General features: G+C 43.1%; 1 protein-coding gene across 1 annotated transcript; it reads left to right on the forward strand.

The window, feature by feature from the left end:
* The first annotated feature begins 892 nt into the window (after positions 1-892).
* GINS1 (GINS complex subunit 1) lies at positions 893-19490 on the forward strand. Its single transcript, XM_003483911.5, has 7 exons — positions 893-1100; positions 5016-5080; positions 9545-9643; positions 10693-10783; positions 11884-12000; positions 13818-13892; positions 16408-19490. The coding sequence occupies exons 1-7, from the start codon at positions 1026-1028 to the stop codon at positions 16474-16476; spliced, it is 591 nt and encodes a 196-aa protein (XP_003483959.1). The 5' UTR covers positions 893-1025; the 3' UTR covers positions 16477-19490.
* The last annotated feature ends 1364 nt before the right edge of the window (positions 19491-20854 follow it).

A 20854-nucleotide genomic window follows, 5' to 3' on the forward strand; every position in this document is an offset into this window, starting at 1 on the left:
TTGTTTTCCCTGGGAGTTCCTATTGTAGCCCAGCGGTAAGGAATCCCACGCAGATCCATGAATAGGCAGGTTCCATCCCTGGCCTTGTTCAGTGGGTCAGGGATGCCAGGTTGCTGTGAGCTGTGGTGTGGGTCGCAGACACGGCTTGGATCCCCTGTTGCTGTGGTTATGGTGTGGGTCCGGAGCTGCAGCTCGGATTGGACCCCTAGCCTGGGAACTTCCATATGCCGCGGATGCAGCCCTAAAAAGCAAAAAAAAAAAAAAGTTGTTTTCCCCTTTTCTTGTCTTTTTGCCTTTTCTAGGGTGGCTCCCACCAGCATATGGAGGTTCCCATGCTAGGGATCTAATCAGAGATGTAGCCACCGGCCTACACCAGAGCCACAGCCGCGTCTGCGACCTACACCACAGCTCACGGCAACGCCGGATACTTAAGCCGCTAAGCAAGGCCAGGGATCGAACCTGCAACCTCATGGTTCCTAGTCGGATTCGTTGACCACTGAGCCAGGAAGGGAACTCCTGGTTTCCCTTTTATATCACACAAAACCACACTGCAAAACCGAGTAGACACAATGCTAGGTCTTAACATCAATGCACGCCTTTTCCCGTCATGCCTTCTCGACCTCAACGCGCGGGCCCAGTCAACCTAAAAGAGAATGAATGAATCGAATGGGAAAGGGGGGGGCTGCTTTCGTCCTGAGCTGTGCTGCACAAAAGCTGTCCTGCCGCTCAGCAGGAGATCAGGCCAATGCCTGCACCGAGGGGCGGGCCCACAACTACAACAAATCCGGGCAGCGATCCCTGGGGCACTGCGGCTGCGCAGCGGAGGCATATGTCCCTTGGCCGCCACTGTAGCCGGGAGGTCGGCAGCGCGTTCCTATTGGCTTCGCGTTTTGGCGCCAAAGCGGGGCGACGGCGGAGTCTGTGTCTGAGCCGAGCGGCAGGAGCTGCAGGAACTCGGGCTGTGGTCCTGGGACCGCTGTCGTTTGTTTGGGAGCCTCGGGTGCGCAGGAGCCGGCACGTCCGCCATGCTCTGCGAGAAGGCCATGGAGCTGGTCCGGGAGCTGCACCGCGCGGCCGAGGGACAGTTGCCGGCCTTCAATGTAAGGGCTGGCGGGCGCTTCCCGGGCAGCTTCTCGGGGGTGCTCAGCCGGAGCGGGAGACGGGTGTGCCCGTGGTTCTTCGCGGTGGCTGTGGCCACCGGGGGTGGCCCCTAAGCTTAGACTGTGGGCTTGGGGCTTCCAGATGTGCGCGCAGGTTTGGCGATGGCATCTCGCCCCGGGGATGTGCTGGAGAGCAGCCGGGCCTGGGGTAGCCGCAGGCAGGCTCCACCCCCGCCTTAGCTCGTGGAAGGCTCCCTCCCTTGTAGGGCGGCCGCGGGAGGGGCGGGAGAGGGGTTGCTGGAGCACAGGTGGTGTGTTCTACCCAGGAAGTGTGGACCGCAGTAACTGGGGCGTGAGAGCTGCTCGGGGAAGGAGCAGGCGGTGCGGATACCCTCGCTCTGCTAGGAAAGGGCGACCGGTGCGCTGTGTGCCGGCCACACTTGGGCTCTGGGTCCTGGGGACTCACTGTTCCCTCACAAGGCACTTTGGACAGAGGGGCGATTGGCTAACTTTGTGTTTTGACAGTAACTCTGGTAACACTTTGAGGAGTGGATTGGAGAGGATAAAGAATGGTTTAAGGTGCTAATAATAAACCCAATGGGAGCTGTGTATGGTCCGAACAGTCCGGTCAGCGGGCCCTGAGACAGACGGGACTTGAAACTGCTGGAACAGGGGTGGAGACGGATGGGGTAACAGATGGGAAAGAATCCGCCTTTGAGGAGGCTTTTCCTTCAGGTAGCGAGTTAACATTGGAGGTGAACCCAAAGAGTGTTTTGGGGAAGGTAAACGTTAAAGAGCACCTGGTCTGACAATCACGTCATTTACAGATGAGGAAAGTATGGATCAAATTAAGAGACTTGTTTTGAACTTGTAGCACGTTGGGGTCAGAGCCTCAACTTGAACACAGGTTTCCTAAATTCCAGTCTGTCATCCTTTCAACTTTAGACAGTTACCTCATTTCCAAAGTTAGGAGGCCCCGTGGGAGGTTCAATAGAGATGCTGGAATGCAGAGGTGTGTAAGCTCTCAAATGCGGCTCCACTGAAGAGGGAAGACCAGGCCCTTTGGGGACCTGGTACATGTGAGGAAATGAGCCCAAGGCACAGAGACTGCCCACTGGTGCTCTTCAGATCCCTTTTTTTGCTCACATTTTAGGATAAATGTCAGGAGTGAACTTAGAAGTCCTTTTCTTGCAGTGGAGCCTGCCTCGGGTGGGGCAAGACGGTGGCTGGCCATTCTGACACAGCTGAGCTAGGGCAGACCAAGAATTGATTTGACTGATCCCACACTCCCAGGACCCACACAGACTTCCAAGAATTATTCCTCTCAAGCAGATGATAGCTGGTTTAGAGCAGAGCCTCTGCCTTGTGCATTCCAGAATTCCTCATAATTACGTGCTGTGTTCAGCAAATTGGAATGATTACCCACTTTCTATATGCAGAACTGGTAATTGTTTTAAGTATTTAGGAAAATTATCTTGGGTTCCTAAGAGCTTGCATTGGGAGGTTGGAGCACAAAATGAAGCAATTCCTGCTGTACATTTTTTAAAAATCTAAATCAGAAAGCTTGTGTGTATCTTTACAAAATTATTTCACATTTATCTTTACCTGCAGATCTACTACTTATGCATGAGTTTCAGCTATTCTTTAAAATATTTGTGGTAAAAGGAACTAAGTTCTAATAGACCATACTTCTATAATCTCTTTTTAACCAGTTGATGGAAGGTAGAAGTCATGCTTACATTTTTCATCAGGAATTACTTCTTATATTTGAGCAGAGTTAAGTAGTTGATTTTGTGCTTCACTGGTAGTGCCAAAGCGCTTTTACTAATGAATATATTTTGGCTCTAAAAATAGATGGGTTACTGATCTTTTGTTTCACTTTGTTTTTGTTAGTATAGTGTTAGTGGCTTTTTTCTCCGTATTTTTAAATTGATTTACAATGTTTCAGGTATAGGGGTCACTATCCCTTGGATTGTTAACAGGCTAATTGGGTAACATTTATGAGTTTTACATTCTAATATTTTTATCCTTCCAAGGGAAATTTTTAAAATTTGCCCAAAGTGGATAATAGAAAAATTCCTTTGACCTTTATTTTTTATTCTTGCAGTGTTTTTTCAGTAGTAACCTTTTAAGACCTTTTTTTTTTTTTTTTTTTTTTTTGTCTTTTTGTCTTTTCCCAGGCTAGGGGTGGAACTTGAGCTGTAGCCACCTGCCTACGCCACAGCCACTGCAACACAGGATGTGAGCCGAGTCTTCGACCTACGCCATAGCTTACGGCAATGCCGGATCCCTAGTAAGGCCAGGGATCAAACCTGCAACCTCATGGTTCCTAGTCTGATTCTTTAACCACTGAGCTACGACGAGAACTCCAAGACCACTTTCTAGTAAATAAATTATTTACATACTTTTGTCATGCATTATTGCTTCTATAAACTTGATTTTTTTGATCATTTTTATTGAAGTATAATTTATTTATTTATTTATTTTTGTCTTTTTAGGGCCGCACCCTCGGCATATGGAGGTTCCCAGGCTGGGGTCCAATTGGAGCTATAGCTGCCAGCTTACGCCATAGCCACAGCAACACAGGATCTGAGTCGCGTCTGTGACCTACACCACAGCTCCGGGCAACGCCAGATCCTTAACCCATTGAGTGAGGCCAGGGATCAAACCCACATCCTCATGGATGCAAGTCGGGTTTGTTAACCACTGAGTCACAACAGGAACTCCTGAAGTATAATTTATATACAGCAAAATACACATTACAACAGAAATTTTAGTTTTACAAATGTATACAATTCTGAAACCGGCAACCCAATCAAGATTTCTTTTACCCCAAAGATTCCCTTTTCTCTTTTGTAGGTATCAGCTCTCTCTTACTTGCAACTTTAGGCAACTATGGGTTTTCTTTTTGGACTACACATTATATTTGTTTTTTTAAAAAAGTGTATTTCTAAATTCAGCCAGGAGTTGCAAACTTTTTTGTACAGGACCAGTTGGAAACATACAATGTGCATTCCTTTCTGTTGACTTCGTTTCTCAGTACAGAGTATTCAAGATTATTCTTAATCAGTATGTTGTTTTTGTATTTTGTTAGTAATTCATTTCTTTTTTTATTGTTGAAAAATATACATAACTAAAAATTTGCCGTTTTAACCATTTTTAAGTGTACACTTCAGTGGCATTATATTCACATTGTGCAACCATTTGGTCATTTCCAAAAATTTTCATAACTCCAAACAAACTCTATAATCATTAAGCAATACCTGCACAATCCTCTCCCCCCTCAGCCCCTGGTAACCTCTAATCTACTTTGTCTCTCTGAATTTGCCTATTCTAGACATTTCAGATAAGTGGAATCATACAATATTTGTCTTTTTGTGTCTGGCTTATTTCACTAAGCATCATGTTTTCAAGTTTCATCCATGTTGCCTGTATCAGTACTTCATTTATTTATTTATTTTTGGGTAAATGATATTCCTTTGAATAGATATACCATATTTGGTCTAACTGTCCATTGATGGACATTTGGATTGTTTCCACTTTTTGGCTCTTGTGGATAATGCTGCTCTGAACATTTGTGTACAAGTTTTTGTATGAGCAAGTGTTCTCAGTTCTCTTAAGTAGAGATACGTAGGAGTGGAATTGCTGGTAATACGGTGATTCTATGTTTAACTTTTTGAGGAACTGTCAGACTGTTTTCTACTGGACAGTTATCATTTTACATTCCTACCTGCAATGTACAAGAGTTCCAGTTTCTCCCCATCCTCTCCATCACTTGTTATGATATCCATCCTAAGAGGTGTGGAAGGACTATGGCTTTTTGATAAGATATGCAAATCAAAGGTAAACTTTATGGATAAAATATTGCTACAGACTTGGAATTAATGAGTGTATCTGTAATTTTATATGTTCTAGGAGGATGGACTCAGGCAAGTTCTGGAGGAGATGAAAGCTTTGTATGAACAAAACCAGTCTGATGTGTAAGTTGATAAGAAATATGATATTGAAATCAGATAATCTTAAATTAGTTTTTAGATATAGTTGGTTTTTTTTCCCATTGTCTGTGAGCCCAGTAGAGCCCTAGTGATACAGGACTAGAGTGGTTTGAGTTAATCACTGCTTTATCTGCTTTATCTGTGGGGATTCACATAGTGCCTGGCACATGGTAGAAGTTCTGTACACATTTGACTGCTAGGACTAGAAAGGAATTAGGGTAGACCTAAAAGAGATGAGACGGGAATCAGTAAAACCCCAATAAGTGAAATGTGTTGTTTCCACTGCTTCTTTTCAGTTGATGCCTTAGTGTGCATTAAAGGGAGAGTGGGCAGTTTGTGTAAACTTAGCAGGGGCTGTAGTGACTTCCAGTAGCTTGAGTGCACTTTGCTGAGAAGTGCTACAAAAGGCTATAGCTGGGTAGGTGAGAGGGCTCTGGAGTTAGAGACTCTTTAGAGCCCAGCATAGTAATTGACACAGTGGAGAATTTGGGCTTAATGACAAACTTCATAGGGTCCTATGATTTGGTTGAGAATAAGACAAGAGTACTAACTGCTGGATCAGAGGTGAGGTATTCATATGTCAACCTGGAGAGGTCTGCCTACGATATGAGGTTTCATTTTTGGCCTCGTTAGATAGTATTTTCATCAGTCACTTGGACATAGACCTCAATAGCATGCTAGTAAGATTCGTGGAACACACAGAACAGGAGCATTTTCTAGTTATTGTGTTTGATAGGTACAGTTGGAATGAGGAACCGAACTGCAACAGGTCTGCAGCAAATGTAAGGGAAATATAAAGTCCTGAACTCAGGTTCCCAAGCCATTCATGTGTTCATTCAACAAGTATGTACTAAGCAATTATGAGCTAACAAGCGGATCTGGTGTTTGTTTTTGTCTTTTTAGGGCCGCACCCATAGCATATGAAGGTTTCCAGGCTAGGGGTCTAATTGGAGAAGTAGCCGCCGGCCTACACCACAGCCACAGCAACACCAGATCTGAGCCACGTGTGCCCCCTACACTGTGGCTTACAGCAACACTGGATCCGTGACCCGCTGAGCGAGGCCAGGGATTGAACCCACAACCTCATGGTTCCTAGTTGGATTCATTTCTGCTGCGCCACAATGGGAACTCTGGATCTGGTGTTTCAATCGTAAACAGCATAATCAAGATTTCTGCCCCTATAGCCCTCACAGTGTAATGCAGAAGGCAGATATACACCAAATTGGAATACAAGCTAAGAAGGAAAACAACACCAGGAGAGAGAATAATGAATTGAAAATATTAGTAGACAAAAGAATCAGGGATGTTCTCTCCAAGGAAGAGACACTTCAGCTGGGGCCTGAAGGAGAAGCAGATTTTAGTGAGGCAATCATTGTGGACAGACAGTATTCTAGGTGGAGGAAACAGCATATACAGAGGCCCAGAGTCATGGAAGCATGGGATGCTCAGGGAATGATCCTTAAAGAAGGCCAGTGTGGCTGAAGTTTAGTGAGTAGGCAAAGGGTGACACCAGGGGAGATCAAGCACGTGAGGCAGGTGATGGCAGGTTTGTGTTTTAAAAGACCATCCTGGCTACTATGTGAGTAGTGGACAGAGTGGCTGAGAGGAGAGGGAGGTGTGCTGGACATGCTAGTGACAGGAGAGGTGAGCCGACCAGGGAAAAAGTGAACAGGTTCCAGACATATTTAGGAGGTAGCCTAACAGGCCTTTGTCTGGTAAGGGAATGATTTTCCTGTATTCATACCATTTGGAAATTCATGATCCAAGTTCTGTGCCCTACCCCCCTAGTTTCTTTCTAGGGGGGCAATCACTATTACCACTATTTCTACTTAGAATTATTTGTCAAACGAAATCTATTCCTATTTAATTACACATGTATAAATGTGAATTTTTTTTCAGAAAGTTCTTATATACTCAGTAAGGTACTCTGATGTTAGATTGGGTGTATTTTATTTTATTTTATTTTTTGTCTTTTCGCCTTTTCTAGGGCTGCACCCAAGGCATATGGAGGTTCCCAGGCTAGGGGTCGAATCGGAGCTGTAGCCGCCGGCCTACGCCAGAGCCACAGCAACACCAGATCCGAGCCTCGTCTGTGACCTACACCATAGCTCATGGCAACACTGGATCCTTATCTCACTGAGCAAGGTGATCGAACCTGAAACCGCATAGTTCCTAGTCGGATTCGTTAACCACCGAGCCACGATGGGAACTCCAGGTTGGGTGTATTTTATTTGTACTATTTCTTTATAACCCAACATTCATAGAGTGGCAGAAGTGTCTAGAACAGATCTAGAAGATGTGATGAGATGGGACATAGGTTTTGCCTCTGTTTTCAGGGCCTGGAGCAGGCACATGCATTTTGTATTCATCTGGTTCCTTTTAAAACTCCAAAGTAGGAGTTCCCGTTATGGCTCAGTAGGTTAAGAACTCAACCTAGTCTTTGTGAGCATGTGTGTTCGATCCCTGGCCTTGCTCATTGGGTTCGGGATCTGGCATTGCCGCAAACTCCAGTATAGGATCTGATGTGGCTGTGGCTATGGCCTGCAGCTGCAGCTTCAATTCTACCCCTGGCCTGGGAACTTCCATATGCTGTAGCGGGGCCATAAAAAGGAAAAAAAAACCCTCCAAAGTAGATTCTTACTCATTCTGCACATCTGGCTTTGTTCCCCCTCCCTTTTTTATTGTGGAAAATATACATTACATAGAATTTGCCACCTTAACTTTTTTTTTTTTTTTTGTCTTTTTAGGGCTGCACCCGTGGGATATGGAGGTTTCCAGGCTAGGCGTCGAATAGCAGCTATAGCTGTGGGCCTACACCTCAGCCAAGGCAACTTGGGATCCAAGCCACATCTGCAAAGCTATGCCATAGCTCACAGCAATGCTGCATCCTTGGCCCACTAAGGCCAGGGATGGAACCTGTGCCTTCATGGATACTAGTCAGGTTTGTTCCCACTGAGCCACGATGGGAACTCCTGTACCTCTGTTTCTTTTTCTTTCTTTTTTTTTTTTTTACTGCACCCATAGCATATGGAAGTTCCCAGGCCAGGGATCAAACTGATGCTGCCACAAAGACAATGCCGGATCATTAACCCCCTGTGCCACAGTGGGGTCTCCTATCTGGTTTTAAAATATGATACTTGGAGTTCCTGCTGTGGTGCAGAAGAAACGAATCCAACCATGAGGTTGCAGGTTTGATTCCTGACCTCAATCAGTGGGTTAAAGATCCAGTGTTGCTGTGAGCTGTGGTGTAGGTCACAGATGAGGTTCAGATCCTACATTGCTATGGCTGTGGTGTAGGTTGGCAGCTATAGCTCTGATTTGCCCCTAGCCTGGGATCCTCCATATGCCGCAGGTGCGGCCCTAAAAAGCAAATAAATAAATAAATAAATAAATAAATAAATAAATAAATAAATAAAATGTGATGCTTGTCTAATATCTACGGAGATGTCTATTTCATAGGGTAAAACCAAAATTTTCTCCCTCTTTATGTAAAGGACCCTGAAGTACAGAACATACACGTAGTTGAAGATCAGGAAATATTTGTTAGGAGTTCCTGTCGTGGCCCAGTGGTTAACAAACCCGACTAGTATCCATGAGGACACAGTTTCATTGCTGTGAGCTGTGGTGTAGGTCGCAGATGTGGGTCAGATCCCACGTTGCTGTGGCTATGGTGTAGGCTGCCAGCTACAGCTCCGACTCAACCCCTAGTCTGGGAACTTCCATATGCTGTGGGTGCAGCCCTTAAAAAAAGAAAAAAAGAAAAATTTGTTGGTTGAGTGGAGGACCATTTGAGTCTAGAATTCTTAGCTCACTTTCTTAGAATGAAGATTTGGAAGTATCACGAAAAGAGGACTCCATAGAATGAGAACGAGATAGGAGGAGTTCCCGTTGTGGCACATCGGAAACGAATCCCACTAGGAATCATGAGGTTGCGGGTTTGATCCCTGGCCTCGCTCAGTGGGTTAAGTATCTGGCGTTGTTGTGAGCTGTGATGTAGGCCAGCAGCTACAGCTCCAATTTGACCCCTAGCCTGGGAACCTCCATATGCCACAGGTGCAGCCCTAAAAAGACAAAAGAAAAAAAAAAAAACCAAACAAGACATGAGGCTGTAATCTTAGGCACCATGATACTTGCTCTCTTATCCCAGCTTAAAAAAGAGATACCCAGAAAGTGAAGAAACATGATGCTTATCTTTTGGAGACAAAGATTAATCAGTGTGAAAACACAAAGTGCCACATGGCTAAACAGGTCCTAGGCAAATTAGTTAGATTTGGCTTTTTTATCTTTTAGTGTGTTAGCAGAAGCTCTGATGTGGAGGCAGTTGCTGTTTGTGTAGGTTAACCTACACATAAGTGGATGAAAACAAGCATGGAGTCAGTTGTCAGTGGGCTTTGAAAATTCTACTTATACTGAATTAGATATTCATTTCCTCCTTAAATGTTTTACCAGGAATGAAGCGAAGTCAGGTGGACGAAGTGATTTGATACCAACCATCAAGTTTCGACACTGTTCTTTGTTGAGAAACCAGCGCTGCACTATAGCATACTTGTGAGTGTCTCTGTTTGCTGGGGTGCCATGTGGTTTCCTAATTAAACATTTCAGGTGGGGAACAAATTCTTACATTTGTCTTTTTTTTTTTTAAGCTTTTTAGGGCCACACCTGTAGCATATGGAGTTTCCCAGGGCTACAGCCTCCAGCCTATGCCACAGTCACAGCAACGAGGGATCCGAGCCGCATCTGCAACCTACACCATAGCTCATGGCAATGCCAGATCCTTAACCCACTGAGTGAGGCCAGTGATCAAACCTGCAACTTCATGGTTACCAGTCAGATTTGTTTCTGCTGTGCCACAGCAGGAAGTCCTCTTAGATTTGTCTTTTATAAGCATTCTAAATTCTTCTCTTTTTTCCATTTAAACTTTTTTTTTGAATGGCCACCCCCATGGCATATGGAAGTTCCTGGGCCAGGGATTGGATCTGAGCCACAGCTGTGACCTGTGCCTTAGTTGTGGCAGTGCTGGCTCCTTTAACCCACTGCCCTGGGCTGGGGATCAAACCCTGTGCCTCCAAAACAACCCAAGCTGCTGCAGTTGGATTCTTAACCCACTGCGCCACAGCGGGAACTCCCATTTAAACACTTTTTATTGTGAAAAATTACAGTATTCGTAGAACTGGGAAATATTATTACAGATCCCCATGAAGCCATCATATAGGTTTAATAGTTCTTAACATTTTGCCATAACTGCTTCATCTTGTTTTGTCTGCTAAACCACTGTAGAACTTTGGGCATTTTACCACTGAATATTTTAGTATGCATCTCCAAGAAATAAGGACCTATGGACTTTTCTCATAGGACCATTGTGCCATTATCATTCCTAGAGAAATGAACATGCCTGCACAGCATCTGTCCAGTCTGTATGCCTGTTTTCCCCATTGCCCCAAAGATGTCACATGACATGACAAGTGGTTTGTCTGCCTCAGGAGCCAAATAAAATTCCGCGTTACATTTCAGTGGTTGTGAGTCTTGAGTCTCTCCTGATCAAAACAACTTCTGATATCCCTTCTGTTATGCCATCTAATACCTTGTTAACGTCCTAGGTATGACCGATTGCTTCGGATTAGAGCACTCAGGTGGGAGTATGGCAGTGTCTTGCCAAATGCTTTACGATTTCACATGTCTGCTGAAGAAGTAAGTTATAAGTTAGCACTGTTGTTCAAGCTTATGAATTTGGAAACTGGCTGAGGTTCTGGCATTGTTGTGTAATAGTATCTACAGTGTTTCTCACATTTGTTTTTCAGTAGTTTTAGGTCTTTAGTTTATACTGAGAAAGAATGGCAGGAATAATCCTAAATAATATATGGAAAACTCTTATCAAAATAAAGGGTCTCGGAGAGTTCCTGTCCTGGCTCAACAAACCCAACTAGTATCCATGAGGATGCTAGTTCAATCCCTGGCCTTGCTCCAGTGGGTTAATGATCCAGTGTTGCTGTGAGCTGTGGTGTAGGTCACAGACTCAGCTTGGATCCTGAGTTGCTGTGGCTGTGGTGTAGGCTAGCAGCTACAGCTCTGATTTGACCCCTAGCATGGGAACCTCCATATGCTGTGGGTGCAGCCCCAAAAAGACCAATAACAAAAAAAAGAAAGACAAATATAGGATCTCATTATGTTACTTGTTATTGATCCATCAGTAGGATTAAAAAAACAGGCATTGTTGGAGTTCCCGTCGTGGCGCAGTGGTTAACGAATCCGACTAGGAACCATGAGGTTGCGGGTTCGGTCCCTGCCCTTGCTCAGTGGGTTAACGATCTGGCGTTGCCGTGAGCTGTGGTGTAGATTGCAGACACGGCTCGGATCCCGCGTTGCTGTGGCTCTGGCGTAGGCCGGTGGCTACAGCTCCGATTCGACCCCTAGCCTGGGAATCTCCATATGCCGTGGGAGCGGCCCAAGAAATAGCAGCAACAACAACAACAACAACAACAAAAAAAGACAAAAGACAAAAGACAAAAAAAAAAAACAAACAAAAAAAACAAAAAAAAAAAACAGGCATTGTTATTTGGGGATTTTCCATAAAATTTGTGTGTACGTACTTTCCTCATCAATGTGAATAGAGTTGATTTACAATGTTGTGCCAATTTCTGCTGTACAGAAAATTGACCCATTCACTTAATAGCTTATAGCCTTTTCAAATGACAGTATACTTATACAGTATACTTAAAGCTTTGTCAAATGACAGTGTACTTAAACAATATACTTAAAGCCTTGTCAAATGACTATCTTTATGTTGGCAGATGGATTGGTTCAATCATTACAAAAAGTCCCTTGCTACCTACATGAGGTCATTGGGAGGAGATGAAGGCTTGGACATCACACAGGATATGAAACCTCCCAAAAGCCTTTACATAGAGGTAAGTATACTTTTTTAAAATGGATTTTTCTTTTTTCTTTTTTAAAATAATTTTTTATTATTAAATTATAGTTGTGCCATAGGTGTCGCTGTAAAAAGCAAAAAAAAAGCATAGTTAATTTACAATGTACCAATTTCTGCTGTACAGCAAAGTGACCCAGTCATATATATTTATATATGTGTATATACGTGTGTGTGTGTATGTATATGTATATATGCATATATACACACACATTCCCTTATATTATCTTCCATCATGTTCTATTACAAGTGATTGGATGTATTTCCTTGTGCTATACAGCAGGACCACATTGCTTGTCCATTCTAAATGTTTACATCTAGTAACCCCAAACTCCCCATCCATCCCACTCCTTCCTCCCTCCCCCTTGGCAGCCACAGTCTATTCTCCATTTATGTGAGTTTGTTTCTGTTTTATAGATAGGTTTGTTTGTGCCATATTTTATTTTATTTTATTTTATTTATTTTATTTTGTTTTGTTTTGTTTTGCTTTGCTTTGCTTTTTGCTTTTTGCTTTTGAAGGCCACACCTGCAGCATATGGAAGTTCCCAGGCTAGGGTTTGAATCAGAGCTGCAGCTGCCACTGAACCTGCTGAGCAAGGCCAGGGATCGAACCTGCATCCTCACGGATCCTGGGATTCGTTTCCTCTGTGACACAATGGGAACCTCATTTGTGCCGCATTTTAGATTCCACGTGTAAGTGATATCATATGGTATTTATCTTTCTCTTTCTTACATCACTCAGTATGAGAATCTAGTTGCATCCATGTTGCCGTAAATGACTTTATTTTGTTGTTTTTATGGCTGAGTAGTATTCCGGTGTCTATATCTACATCTTAATCCATTCATCTGTTGATGGACATTTAAGTTGTTTCCATGTCTTGGCTATTGTGAATAGTGCTATGAATACACTAGTGCATATGATTTTTCTTAATGCATAGACTGTGCTAACTTTCGTTTTTTGGGGGGTTTTTTGGTCTTTATTTATTTATTTTTTTTTTTGGTCTTTTTGTGGAGCTCTGACTTTTGTCTTAAGAAAAGAGGTATATGAGTATATATTAGTTTATGCAGGCATACCTTACACAATATAACCATCTCGTAGGTTTGGTTTCAGATCCATGATAAAGCGAGTATTTAATAAAGCAAGTCACACAAATTTTTTGGCTTTCCAAGGGCATATACAGGTTATGTTTATACTGTAGTATATTGAGCATGCAATAGCACATACATGCTGTATTGCTAAAAAATGCTAATTGCATCTGACAATGCAGGGTTGCCACAAACCTTCAATTTGTAAAACACAATCTGAGAAGCACGATAAAGTGAAGCACAAAAAAGAAACATAAACCCAAACCAAAAATTTTACCTGCCGGGGGTGGCAGGAATAGAATGGAACAGCTAATATTTTCTGATTGTATCTGTTGTAAAAGTTTGAACTTTTGGAGTTCCTGTTGTGGCTCAGCAGTAACGAACCCCACTAGTATCCATGAGGATGCACGATTGACCCCTGGCCTCGCTCAGTGGGTTAAGGATCCAGCGTTGCCGTGAGCTGTAGCGTAGGTCACAGACGCGGCTTGGATCTGGCATTGCTGTGGCTGTGGTGCAGGCTGGCAGCTGCAGCTCTGATTTGACCCCTGGCCTGGGAACCTCCATATACCATGGGTAGGGCCCTAAAAAGACAAAAAAAGAAAGGAACAGCCTAATACTTTCCTGTGGGTATATATATACATTCCCCCTCTACTTTTTGGCTGCTGCACGTTAAAAAATGATATAGATAAAAACATTAGTTTTTCCTTTCAGGTGCGGTGTCTAAAAGACTATGGCGAATTTGAAGTTGATGATGGTACTTCAGTCCTATTGAAAAAAAATAGCCAGGTATTTATTGTTTTAGAGACTTTAAATTTTGTAAGAAGAGTGTTGAGTGATGGAAATGTTGGAACCAGTAGCAAAATAAATATTACCTTGTAGTGATCATTTGTATTGTAGGAATTATGTTTTAAGATACTCTTTTATCCTTTTTCCTAATTATAAAGACTTGAAGCAAATGTTGCATATTGTAAGAAAAAGTTAATTATCGTTGATATCCTTGAACAATGCTCAGGGGTTAGTGCGACAGACTTACCTCATCCCTCATAGTCAGATGTTTGAGTGCTTCCACCTCTGCCTCAGAAACGAAGGGATTGATAAGTGACTCACCCAAGGGCCAGAAGCTAAAACAGTTTGAATAGAATTAGGACCCAAGCACTGTTCTTCCGGGATCTAGACCACCTATTGTGATCTCTCATTGAACACACACTTTTCCTTATACCAAGTCAATTTAAAGATCTGTAAAATGAAAATACAGGTACTATATATAGAAAAAAAATCCGTGTATAAGTAGAGCCACACAATTCAAATCCTTGTTGTTCAAGAGTCAGGTATGGTTTACTAGTGTATTGACTGAAATTTTTTTTTTTCTTTTTTGGCCATCCTGTGTCATATTGAGTTTCCAGACCAGGGATCAGATCCAAACCACAGTTTCGACCTAAGCCACAGCTGAGGCAACACTGGATCTTTTAACACACTCTGCCCGGCCCGGGATTCCTGGCTGGGGATTGAACCTGCACCCTGGTGCTGCAGAGAAGCTGCCCATCCCTTTGTGCCACATCAGGAACTCCTATGCTACACTTTTTTTTTTTCTTCTTCTTCTTCTTTTTTAGTCTTTTAGGGCCACACCTGCAGCATGTGGAAGTTTCCAGGCTAGGGGTCGAATTGGAGCTGTATTTGCTGGCCTACATTACAGCCACAGCAACATGGGATCCGAGCTGCGTCTTAGACTTACACCACAGCTCACGGCAACACTGGATCCTTAACCCATGGAGTGAGGCCAGGGATCGAATGTGTGTCCTCATGGTTCCTAGTCGGATTCATTTATGATGCGCCACAACAGGACCTCCTTACACTGCACTTCCTAATGCACTGTTTTTCATTTTTACCCAAGTATCTCTGTTTGGCTTGTCTTTGAGATTTCTTTGGTCACTTGTGAGCTTGGGCAGTCTTCCAGCCTCGCTTCTGGAGTTCAGTAAATGTTCACTTCTGTTTTAAGACCTGGTGTTTTGGGAGGGAGTCAGACAAGGAGACTCTTTTCCACCTCAGGATGAGAATAGCGTCCTCAGGAGATGAGGAGGCTGAGCCTTAGCTGGGCATCGGCATTTTCACACAGCATGTGACCAGTGCCCATATCACAGGTTACAAGGACTTGTCCTTGGAGAACATGGGAGAAGAGCTGCACTATTAATAGAAGAATGACTGTTCACTGAGATCCTAGAAGAGGTTAAGGGAGGAGACGCTCCTGCCATTGACCTCCCTAATGAGCTGTGGGAGTCTCACCCACCTGGGCTTTCTGTGCATAAACTTTATTTACTTTTTTATTTATTATTATTATTATTATTTTGCTTTTTAGGTCCACACCTTTGGCATATGGAAGCTCCCAGGCTAGGGATCAAATTGCAGCTGTAGCTGCCAGCCTACACCACAGCCACAGCCACAGCAATTCCAGATCCAAGCTGCATCCTTAACCTACACCACAGCTTGCAGCAATGCTGGATCTTTAATCCACATCCACTGAGTGGGGCCAGGGATCAAATCTGCATCCTCATGGATACTAGTCAGGTCATTACTGCTGAGCCACAATAGGAACTCCTCTGCATAAACTTTTTTTTTTTTTTGCTTTTTAGGGCCACATCTGCAGCATATGGAGGTTCCCAGGCTAGGGGTCAAATTGGAGCTATAGCTGCTGGCCTACACCACAGCCACAGCAACACCAGATCCAAGCCACGTCTTCGACTTGTGCCACAGCTCACAGCAACACCGGATCCTTAATCCACTGAGCGAGGCCAGGGATCGAACCTGCAACCTCATGGTTCCTAGTCGGGTTTGTTTCCGCTGCACCACAACAGGAACTCCTGTGCATAAACTTTAAAACACAAGCACTAAGGAAAATATCTACTAGAGTTCAGAAGTTTTCAGTTAAATTTAACTTAATCGGACTATGAATTTCTTTATAAAATTCAGATTTCAGTATCTCTCTAAGTGGCATCAATTTCAGTTGATTAAAATAGCAAATATACAGAGTTCCCCAGTGGCTCAGTGGGTTAAGGACTCAGTGTTGTCACCGATGTGCCATAGATTCGCTCTCTGACCCTGGAACTTCCACGTACTGTGGGCGTGGCAAAAAAAAAACCCCAAAAAACCACAACAACACAAAAATAGCAAATATACTTAAGTTTAGCTCTTAACTACTTAGCTGTTGGAGTTTGAAATATACATAACAAGTTGCCACTTTGTAATGACATACAATGTAATGTAAATTTCTTTTCCTTCCTTTCTCTTCCTCCCTCTCTTCCCTCAGCATTTTCTACCTCGTTGGAAGTGCGAGCAGCTGATTAGACAAGGCATTCTGGAGCATGTGCTGTCATAACCTCACTCGCCCATTGCCGCCAAGGCCCCACCCTGTGGAACGAGGGTGGAGCCACCCAAGGACACTTCTCCACTTCTCCCAGGCCCACTGCCCTTGCCCTTCGGTTTTAAAAGTTACAGACGTTCTTTAAGATAACCAGGGATGCTTGGCAGAGGAGCATGGTTGGTTTTTCTTTTTTCATTTCATTTGAACCTTAGTTTCTCTTTAATTTCCAAATAGAATTCCATAACTTCCCATGGTAAACATATTTTTGAATCTATGTTGTATGCTTTGGTCATGAGATTTGAATTCTTGCCCTTGAGAGGCTCCACATCCCACCTGCTGTCCACAGCGCTCGAAGCTGGGAAGTCCAGAATGAAGGCTCTAGCAGATTCTGCCCAAAGAGAGTGCTTCCTGGTTTGTAAACCACCACCTTCTCACTCTGTCCTCGCAAGGTAGAAGTGGTTTCTTTTCCTCCTGTACAGAATTCTCCTGTGTGTGGTAATTTTTGTCTATAATCACAACATTACTACAGTTCCTAAAATACTAGAGTGTGTTTTTGTTTAATCAAAATAAGCATTTATTACCTTTGAATCTCTTTTAAACAACAAGGAGGAGTTTCACCTGGCTGTAGCAGGAGACAGGTTGCTGTAGGTCTTGTGTTATTTCTGGTGGTGTGCGTTGTGCAAGCTGGGGAACTAGGTTGCTGCAATCCATGTTTTCTGATCACATAGGCAGATGGAGAGGATGGTCTAGAAAATTTTCCGTGTATTTAATGTTCAGTAACGAACTGACTTATCACATGGCTCTTTGGGAAGAAAGGATGGATGCAATGGATTTTGCGCATTTCCAGCAGTGGTGGCTGGTCTGGCTCCTGCCTGTCTGTGAACTTGTGGGATGCGCACCAGGATCTCCACTGTGGAAAGGGAAATTGAAATCGGGGCTAGAATGGAATCTTGCAGTTCCTCCCCCCAACCCAGTCACATTGACCAGAAAATCACAGGAAGAACTGGTCAGCAAGTGGAGGGCAGTTTCTCCTGCCCAGTAAACTGTAAATGGCTGGCAGGCACTAGAGAGACATAGAGTGGTCTTGCCTCATGGTCAGTGCCTTTTCCCCAGGTGTCCTCCATGACAGCCCAGTAATCCCATTTCTTTTTAAGTGTTTTCCTCATTACTTTCTAATTTTTGTTCCTAATGTGAATAGAATCTATTATATTTTCTAACTGGTTTTAATACATATAAAACACTATAAATTATGATGATGTGGTCACATTCCTGTGTAAACCTCGTTTCTTTTTTTTCTTCTTCTTCTTCTTTTTTTTTGGTTTTTAGGGTTGCACCCACAGCTCATGGAGGTTCCCAGGCTAGGGGTCAAATCGGAGCTGTAGCCGCTGGCCCATGCCACAGCCACAGCCACGCCAGATCCGAGCCATGTCTTCAACCTACACCACAGCTCACAGCAGTGCCAGGTCCCTTAACCCACTGAGCAAGGCCAGGGATCAAACCTGTGTCCTCGTGGATACTAGTCAGATTAGTTTTTGCTGAGCCATGACGGGAACTCCTTATTTCTTTTTCACATTGATTTTGTTTTCTAGAACTTTCAGGAAAATGTTGACTACTGCTGATAATAGCTGGCAATTTATCCTTTTCCTGACTTGATTGGAATGCCACAGTCTCAATCTCTCTGCCATAGTTCTCCAGGGAAAGTACCAAAACTTGTAGCCTCCCTCAGTGCAACTTGAAACCTCAAAATAAACTCAATACCATAATAAAACAAAACAGTGGTAATTAAGAAATTGGATCTTTCCAAGTTCACTTTTGGAATTTGAGTGATCCTATATGGTTTCTCACTTAACTTCCCAAAGTTATGAATTTCACATATAGGGTTTTATTGTTGAACTATCTTGCATTCCATTTTTAAGATTCTTCTTTGACCCTGATGTGTTAACCATTCAGTGAACTGCAAGATTTCGTTTGCGGTTATTTTATTGGGGGATTTTGCAACTGTGAGTGATGTTGGTTTAGAGAGTTTGGGAAAAGAGGAACATGTGTGCATTCACGTATGTGTCTGTGCTTTGTTAGTGTTTTCAGTTAGTCTGTTCCTATGAAACAAGCCATCCAAACTTAGTAGCTTTAAACCACACCATTTTATTAGCTCAGCAGTTCTGTGGGTTGACTAAGCTTGACAGGGAGGTTCTACAGGATCTTGCTTGAGGTCCCTGATGCAGTTGCATTCAGATGGTGGCCTGGCTGGGATGGCTGAGCCTCTGGTTTCTGTGAGGCCTCTCTTCATGTGGTTCTTTCCAGCCAGCTGGCTGGGCTTCTCACTTGGCAGCCTGGGACTCCTGCAGGGTTAAGAAGTGGATGTGGGTGCTGCTAGTTTCCTGAACGACTAGGCCTGGGGCTGGTGTGAATGCTGCCAGCTTCCTGAATGACCAGACCTGGGACTGGTGTGGATGTTGCCAGTTTCCTGAATGACTAGGCCTGGGACTGGTGTGGATGCTGCCAGCTTCCTGAATGACTAGGCCTGGGACTGGTGTGGATGCTGCCAGCTTCCTGAACGACTAGGCCTGGGACTGGTGTGAATGCTGCCAGCTTCCTGAATGACCAGACCTGGGGCTGGGGTGAGCATCACATCTGCACATCCAGTCAGTTAATACAGTCATAGGTGCCCAGATTCAATGAAGAGGCCATGTGAACCACATGAAGGCCAAACAACAAGGGGCCCCACAGTTAGAGGGGTGTCAATGTTCTGCGGTTTGTTCTTAGTGGTGCTTGTTCCTTTATTTTTAGTACAAATATAACTTTTAAAATAGCATTTACTACTCAGCCATAAAAAAATAATGAAATAATGCCATTTGCAGTAACATGGATGCAGCTAGAGATTCTCATACTAAGTGAAGTCAGAAAGAGAAAGACAGGTTGTGGGATGGAAAGCCTATAAAATTGGATTGTGATGATAATTGTACAACTATAAATGTAATTCATTGAGTAATAAAAAATAAAAATTAAGAGAGAAGGAAGAGAAAGACAAATACCATATGAAATCACTTATGTGTGGAATCTAAAATATGGCATAGATGAATCTACCCACAGGACAGAAACGGACTCACAAAGAGAACAGACTTGTGGTTGCCAAAGGGGGAGGGGGAGGAAGTAGGATGGACGGGGAGTTTGGGGTTAGTAGATGCTAATTCCTGCACTTAGAATGGATAAGCAATGAGGTCCTTCTGCGCAGCACAGGGAACTATATCCAATCACTTGCGATAGAACATGATGGAACATGATGGACACGTGTGTGTGTGTGTGTGAGTGTGTGAATGACTGGGTCACTTTGGTACAGCAAAAATTGACAAAATATTTTAAGTCAACTATAAGTAAAAACTTAAAAAAAATTGGAGTTCCCGTCATGGCTCAGTGGTTAACAAATCTGACTAGGAACCATGAGGTTGCCGGTTTGATCCCTCACCTTGCTCAGTGGGTTAAGGATCCAGCATTGCTGTGAGCTGTGGTGTAGGCTGGTGGCTACGGCTCTGATCAGACCCCTAGCCTGGGAACAACCATATGGGGTGGGTGCGGCCCTAGAAAAAGGCAAAAAGCCAAAAAAGAAAAAACCTTGAAAAATAAAATAGCATTAGTACCTATAGAACCACTTGGGTATGGATTTTATTTGGAGAGAGATGTTAATGTTTGATGAATTTATTTTCCTTAGTTCATAGTCAAGTTTTTCATTTTTTCTTAAGTAAATTTTAATCATGTTTTTCTCAATTTTTAAATTATTTTGAAATGTATTAATTTTTTTTCTCTTCTCCACATGTGGACATTCCTGATATGTATCTGTTTTCTCTTTTTTGTCTTAGTCATATAACTAAAAGGAGTATGTGTCTTTATTAATGTTTTAGAATGTAGAGGGAGATGCAGATTTAAATGACTTATTGCTTTTTATAACTGATAGGATGAGTTGAATTTATTCTATTTTGTAACTTTATAAAAAACACTTAATGTTTTCACACAGTACAAAATGTAAGAGTGAGAAGGCGGCTGTCTACAAGTCAGGGACAGAGGCCTCAGGAAAAACAAACCTGCTAACACCTTGATCTTGGTGTTTTAGCCTTCAGAATTGTAAGAAAATAAATGTATTTTAAGCCACTCAGTCTGTAATATTTTGTTATGGCACGGCAGCCTCTGCAAACTAATAGGTCTTAAATACATTTAAAAAAAACTATTTCCCTATTGATAGGCATCTTTTTGCTATCATAGACAAAGCTATATGAGTGAACTTGTACATACATCATTTTGTACATATATATTAACTTTGTAAAGTGTAGGATAATTGTAATTTTGAAGTTTTTTTTCCTTTTTTAGGTGCATACCCATGACATGGAATTTCCCAGGCTAG

This window comes from Sus scrofa, chromosome 17 (genome assembly GCF_054392235.1).
Source record: "Sus scrofa isolate SSC_HxYL_T2T_F1_AM1 chromosome 17, Sscrofa_HxYL_maternal_Yorkshire_Landrace_v2.0, whole genome shotgun sequence".
NCBI classification, from domain to species: Eukaryota; Metazoa; Chordata; class Mammalia; order Artiodactyla; family Suidae; genus Sus; species Sus scrofa.

Coding starts and splice junctions, on each gene's coding strand:
- GINS1 (XM_003483911.5), top strand. CDS start 1,026: ATGCTCTGCGAGAAGGCCATGGAGCTGGTCCGGGAGCTGCACCGCGCG. Junction 5,081..9,544: donor GAACAAAACCAGTCTGATGT/GTAAGTTGATAA, acceptor ATGTTTTACCAG/GAATGAAGCGAAGTCAGGTG. Junction 13,893..16,407: donor TATTGAAAAAAAATAGCCAG/GTATTTATTGTT, acceptor CTCTTCCCTCAG/CATTTTCTACCTCGTTGGAA.